General features: G+C 46.0%; 1 protein-coding gene across 1 annotated transcript in view; it reads left to right on the forward strand.

Moving 5' to 3' along the window:
• Positions 1 to 5,852, forward strand: part of Kcnu1 (potassium calcium-activated channel subfamily U member 1) — a 100,272-nt gene extending 94,420 nt beyond the window's left edge. Inside the window, exons 25-27 of the mRNA XM_060381357.1 lie at positions 451 to 645; positions 2,913 to 3,023; positions 5,457 to 5,852. Coding sequence (XP_060237340.1) covers positions 451 to 645; positions 2,913 to 3,023; positions 5,457 to 5,684 — 534 coding nt within the window. The 3' untranslated portion in view covers positions 5,685 to 5,852. The remainder of the gene's footprint in view (positions 1 to 450; positions 646 to 2,912; positions 3,024 to 5,456) is intronic.
• The last annotated feature ends 940 nt before the right edge of the window (positions 5,853 to 6,792 follow it).

Raw genomic sequence — 6,792 nt, forward strand, 5'->3', positions numbered from 1 at the left:
GGCATGTAAGTAGATTCACATCCAAAAGACCTCAAGTGTAGTTGACAGCAATGTCAGTGCAACGTTAAGGAAAAATTCTGTCTCAGTAGGTATATATACATTTACAAAATGCACATTGGTGATCCTTAGGGTATTGTGGCTTGATACACTGCTCTGGTCGTAACAGAGGGAGAGAGCTCAGGGTTGTCAGCATTGTTGCTCACTTTCCAGTGTCTGCTCCTTGGGAACAAGCCCTGCCTCACTGTTTTGTTCTCCTTGCTGTGACTAACCTGGCTCCCTACCCAAACTGCCAACTTGCACTTGATTTTGATAGTGACAATGAAAGGCAGTGTTCTGCACCATCCAGCCGATCTCAAACGGTGGTGCTCACTAAATCTTCATGTCTCAGCACCTCTGCCATTCATGGGTTGGCCCTTCTGATTTCACACATGGCTTACTCTTGCTTTCCAGGCCTTCTACAACTACCATGTCCTGGAATTACTTCAGATGCTAGTGACGGGAGGCATAAGCTCTCAGATGGAACAGTATTTAGTTGAGGACAAGTACTGTGAGACTCAGGACGGCGGTGCCACAATCCAGTCTGCGAGGATGCGGTGTAAGCTGGGACTTCTCTCTTTAGACCAAACTATTCTGTCAGACATCAAGGTAAGTCTACTCTTACCATAATGCATCTTCCTACTTCCTTAACGCTCCGAGTTCCTGAAAACAGTCTAGGTTGCTTGGTTTCATAACTGACTTACAACACAGAAATAATGATTGGTAAATATTTAATACAATAAAGTGTTACAGCTTCAGAGTGGCTGTACACAGTACATTTTCATCGATTGTGTTTATTCTTTGCAAAATCTCAAAAGACAGAGAAGGCAGTTGTTTCTCTACCCTCCAGCTGAATCTGCAGGCCACATCAGAAAGGCCCAACGCTATGTCTGAATGTGCCCCCTAGAGATCCTGTACTGGAAACTCAGCACCCCATGCAAACGTGTTGAAGAGTGAGCCCATTAAAAGATGATTACTTGATGTGATGGACCAGATGTCAGGAGCAGGAACAGGTTTTCAGTAGAAGGGCGGGCTTGACCTCCTCCCTTCTTTCTCATGCATGGCCTTTCTTGCCCTTTCACCTTGTCATGAGACAATGCCGCTGTAAGGTTGTTGTCACACGTACTCCCCTTGATCTCAGCCTTCCCAGAAGTCCTAGATCCCCTCTGCATTGATTTTAGTCTTCTGGGTCTCATCCAATGACAGCGTGAGTTAAGTGACTTTTTCATTTAGCAGACCAGGAAGCTGAGGCTCCCCCGAGGCCAGCACAGTCTCGACCGTGTTGCAGCAAGGCTGCAGCCAAGGAGTGTGGTCCATGTTCTCACTATCTATCGCCTCAGTACCCAAAACGCTGAAGAATTCTGGTCAGGCTAGCTGTACTCAGGCAGAGCGTTGTGACTGAGTCAAAGAAGGCCTCTGGTTCGATAAACTATGCTGACTTTCTTAACCCAGGGAGCTTGTCAAAGGTGGACTACAACCAGATAACAAGTTGGACAATGTGCAGTGGCTCATTTCTGCATTCAGGAACCAAAGCAGAGTGCAGCCTGGTCACAGGGAGCCTACTTCTCCCTCCGTGTTCTGTTTTTTGTTTTAGTTTTGATTGCCACTATATCCACTCATCCAGTGTTATGGTCAGGGTGCACGTGAACAAGGAGACATGTTTTATAGATTCAGTGGATATCAGCAGAGGTCACCTCAAAGGATTGCTGCTCTTTAGACCTCTGTGCTGCACATGTTTTGATACACAGTGTCAAAATGAGCGTGGCCTGTGTTTGGTGCCTGGATATTCCAGGTGCAAATACCATTGCCATTTAGGTGGTTCTGGATTCTCACCGGCAGTTGACAAGCGAGTACTAAGCCTGGAGAGCTGCTGCAATATCTCCTGTTGGTCTCCGGGGCAACAGCAGATGGTTGTGCATTTCTGTCCTAAATTTGACCTTTCCTCAGGAATCCCAGAACTGAGCAGCTGTTTACCTTGTCTTTCTGGATGCAGATAACCTATAAGGTTATTGTGTAATTCAAATGCTGATTTTTATACTCCTCATATCTGGTTGCAATCCTTGTTCTGAGAATCTCCTGTCTCAATGTTGTGTGAACACTGCTCCCCAGTTGTCCCCTGATGTGCCAATAAAGCAGCTTACAGCCAGTCACTGAGCAGGGGAGAAAATAGGGTTGGACTCCCTGTCTTCCAGGGGAGGAGGAGTTAGAGACAAAGTAAGGGATTCAGCCATGAGCAAAGGTCCAGGAGCCATCAGGAGAGATTCAGCTGGGCAGAGAAAGCCAGAATATGCAAGTGTCTCAGGGATTTATACTGGGAGGGAGCCAGACTGCCAGAGAAGGTTAAATATAGAGTAATAACTGCTGAAGATTGTGCTGTAAGTCTTGATAAATAAATGCTGTATTAAGAGACTTGATTATTTGGGTGATAGCCAGGTTAGGAAAGAAACTAAGAAACAAACACAATTTTACTAAAATAATTTTAACGCCTACCTGCCACTGCCTTTGAACTGTGACCTTGCTGACCATAGCTTTAGAGCAAGAATGCTTGAGATTACCAGCAGTTCACCTCTAAAACTGAAGTTCTGGACCTGCTGCTCATTATTAATTCTTAATTGTGGCCAGAAAAGCAGGAGTAGATGAATGTGCAGGAGCACATGTCACATTCTGCCCCCCAGATGCTCTGGAGAAAACCAGAAGGATAAAAGGATAAGGGTTCCAAAGTAACCATAAACTTCAGTAACCTCCCACCTTCCCCTGCTACCCCAGGCCTTCCAGATGTCTACAGCTCAAGGGCCAGCAACCAAAACTCAGGTAAGTTCTTGCAACTGTTTGGTTAAAGTGCTTAGCAAACACCTGTTACTCTGCTCTCTTCCCAGCCAAGAAAAACCTTTGGCCAACTGTTCTGTGGCTCATTGGATACTTATGGGATCCTGTGTATTGGCTTATACCGTATGATAGATGAAGAGGAGCACAACCCAGAACACAAAAGGGGAGTATGATATTTTGAAAACTGCTAGCCACCTTTTAAATGTGAGAACCAAGGCCACTTTCTCTCTGTGAAAGCCAAGTCCAGAGCTCCAGAACAGAATGCAGGAGGATAGATAATGATGTAATAATAAGGAAGGCTAGGTCTAGACAGCAGGAACGGTGTGACCCTATGAGCGCTGACCTCGAAAGGAGAATGGAGATTCTGTTCCTATTGAAAACTAAAGTGTAGCCTTTAAATAAGAACTCTGTTATGACTTCCCCCATCCATGAAGCCACCGGGCACATCAGGGAGACACCCTGATTTTCTGCTAGATTCACTGAGAAATGTTAATGAATGTTCTCCCTAGTCTTTGTGGTTTGTATTCTGAAATATCAGTGTACTTTGTTCAGTACACTTTAATTTTATTAAAAGATCATTCTGCTAGCTGTGGGAAAGAGAGAAGATATCTATCTGGATCAAAGGGAAAGAAAAAAGGATACAATCTAGAACAGCACTATTGTGCAGTTCTAAGCCAGGAGTGTGAGCAGTTAGTGGACATGGAGAAGGGGAAAAAAGTGAAAGAGTAGAAATAGGTTGTCCCATTCCAGGCAAAGGACAAATAAGATTACTTCAAGTAGTGGGCTCAAGCGAGGAGGAGGAGGAAGAGGGGGAGGAGAGGAAGAAGGAAGAGAGGGAAGAACAGTGTATTAACAAGAGAAAAGGGATAAATGAACAGTGTATGGTAAGGCAGGTGTGTGTCTGGGGAGTGTTCTTAGCACTGATTTTTTTTAGTGTGTAGCCAGTGCAGAGAGGAGAGGGAAGAAGTGATGTGCAGAGAGATGGAGGAGTGATGCAGTGCAGAGAGGAGAGGGAAGGAGTGATGTGCAGAGAGATGGAGGATTGATGCAGTGCAGGAGGAGATGGAGGAGTGATGCAGTGCAGGAGGAGATGGAGGAGTGTCACAGCATAGAAAGAAGATAGAAGGAGTAACACAAGGAGTTGAGAAGAGGTAGAAGTTCAGATTGGCTGCTGGGTGGTTGTCATGGATACATGAGGCAATGGGAGACTGTACACTCAAAGGATCAGGGACTTGAAGTCCTGATGAAGTTAGGGAGGAGATGCACTCAGAGTAAGGGAATGGAGAGAAAGGGATGGTGGGAGGCTGTGGGTGGGAGTGATTTACTGAAATTTAGGATTTCTGACATGGGACAGTGTCAGGGACTGGTAACATTCTGGATGTGCCAGCAAAGTGGTCTGGAGATGGAGGACCTTTGGGTAGCAGATGTCAGAGAAGTGAGCCTGAGTGACACAGTTGTAGACCACACAGACACTGTAGTATGAACAGGTGTGATGCAGCTAGAGTTAGAAGAAAAATGTTATCCAAGTGCCAAAGACCTAAATAAACGTGGCGGCCTGAGTTGACACTGATGGATTAGTTGGGGGCGATAACTGGCTTTAAAACATGAACCTTTAGGACAGTGGGGGCGAGCCGTGCTCTGATTTCAGCACCAGAAAATAGCAATGAGTTCTATGTAAAATATATTCCTCTGCCCCACTCTTCCCAGCTCTAAATCCTGCCCCTCACACATCTGGAAAATCTGTAGAATATGGTTTTTGGAAGAATACACAACTTATATTTGAGAGGTCCTCAAGGAAGGAGGTGGGATTTCTCCTCTAAAAGGAATGTGAGGTTGTGTTAAATGCGAGTTAGAACCAAGCAGGGTCACAGAGGACTGGGTGGGGAATGGTGACTAATAGATTACCCCCTAAGGAGGGGCGGGGGCGAGCTGGCATGTTAAGAGAGGACCTTTGGGGAAAGCCATGCAGGAGGGCAGATGAAAGTCACACAAGGTCAGTCTGCCTACGCTTTGGTCATCTTCTCCGTATTAATTCACACCTGTTGAAGTCTGCCTTAAACTTGCTATCTCGTGAAGGTGTCTTCTAGGGAGTGAATTGTATCCTTTAGTTTTTCCAGTCAAAGGAGCATTTCCCCAGTCAAGCACTGAGCTTGCTTTCGTCTGCTTGCTGCTCTAGGGGTGGAACCCAGGGCCTTGAGCCCGTGAGGCGAGTGTTCTGCCATTGACTCCCACCTCCCACCACAGTTTGCCTCGGTGTTCAGAACTGTACTAACTGAAAGGATTAGTATATTTGTATTGAAAGCAGGTGAACCTGGGGTCAAAAAAGCCAACAGAGGTGAACTGTCCCAGAGCAGTCCCTTTTCTCTCTAAGACGTGAGAAAAGCTCCTCCCACAGAGCTGGAACACCAAGTCCAAGGTGGGCGTGTTACAGAGAGATGAGAGTCAACCCCCTCATTTCTACTCCAGGACCTCTCCTGTTATTGTGCGCCAGAGAAGAAAAGAAAAGCCAGATTAAAGTGTCCTCTTTGTTGGGGGCATTGCTGTAGCCACACTGTCAAACTGCAGTCTCAGAATCCATCCTTGGCTTCCCTCACAGGTTCGTCATCACCAGGCCGGCTAATGAGTGTAACCTGCTGCCCTCAGATCTCGTGTTTTGTGCCATCCCTTTTAGCACCTGTTGCAAACCCAAAACTGCTTCTCCAAGTCAGGCTCTTGATGACAGTACAAAAGTGGTATCATTGTCTTCGGAGACACAGCCAACCGACACCCGAGATCTTTCCAATGTCACCCCAACGGGAAAGAAAATGTCTCCGAAGAATTAACCCCAAGTCTCTCCTTTGGAGCCATTAACTGCCAGTGATTTTGAGCAAACAAAATAAAAACAGAAGCGTGCTGGTTTTGTGCCCATTGCTTAGTGGCCGACGAGTCAGCAAGCCCGCGCTGCTGTGGAAAGGCCGTCTCACCCCCTGGATCTGCTGTGGTGAATAAAGATGTGCATAATAAATGGTATTCAAAGTCATTGCTCTCTTTTTCTTGAGCAAAAAAATGGGTTTATTTGAGCTGAATTAATCAGTCTGCCTGGAACTAATTTGTCTATGACTAAGACGTAGGTACAAGCCTGAGACAGGGCAGGTGTTCATTAAAAATGAGCAGTATGATATTTTGGGATGCTGAGGTAGGGGAATCAGCGGAATTTGGGGCTGACCTGGGTAATAGGATGGATTCCTCTTAAAAGGACCACTCCTTGCTCCCGGGACTTTGCAACTATTACGGACTGCTAAGCCTGGGGAGACTACAAAAGGTCCTGTTAGTTTTGTGTCAGGCAGCTACTCCTGGACGTGGGTCTCAGGGTGCTCAATACGCTCAGTGACCTGCCATTGGAGCAAACTGATTTTTCATTTGCCCATAGGTCTCAGTTGCAGATAGTTAGGCTAGGAGCCCGTGCCCACCTCCCTCTCCCAGGACCCTGTCTAGCTTGAGCCTGTGCCAGTCTTCTATGGGTGCCACAGTCCCCATGGGTTCGTGAGAGTCAGGCCTGTTGCGTCAGGAAGACACTTGTTTTATTTTGGCATTTTTTGTCTTACTGGTATTTTTGTTTTGTTTCGATTTTCATTGTTGTGTTTTGTTGGAAGAGAAAGAAAATCGAGGCGGGTTAGGAAGTGGGGAGGATCTAAGAGGGGCTTGGGGAGGGGATGAACATGATCAAAGTATGTTGTATGAAAAAAAGTCATATGCAGAGCTCAGGTGCACTCTCATATCTGGAGCCCCTCCCATACCCTCTTGATGGAAGCTATTTTTCTGTTCTTTAAAAACATATATATTTATTAATTTTTGTGTGCTTTGGTGTTTTGCCTGCTTGTCTGTCTATGTGTGTGAGATTGTCAGATCCTCTGGAGCTGGAGTTACAGACAGTTGTGAGCTGTTATATGG

The sequence above is a fragment of the Meriones unguiculatus genome, chromosome 4 (assembly GCF_030254825.1).
Source record: "Meriones unguiculatus strain TT.TT164.6M chromosome 4, Bangor_MerUng_6.1, whole genome shotgun sequence".
NCBI classification, from domain to species: Eukaryota; Metazoa; Chordata; class Mammalia; order Rodentia; family Muridae; genus Meriones; species Meriones unguiculatus.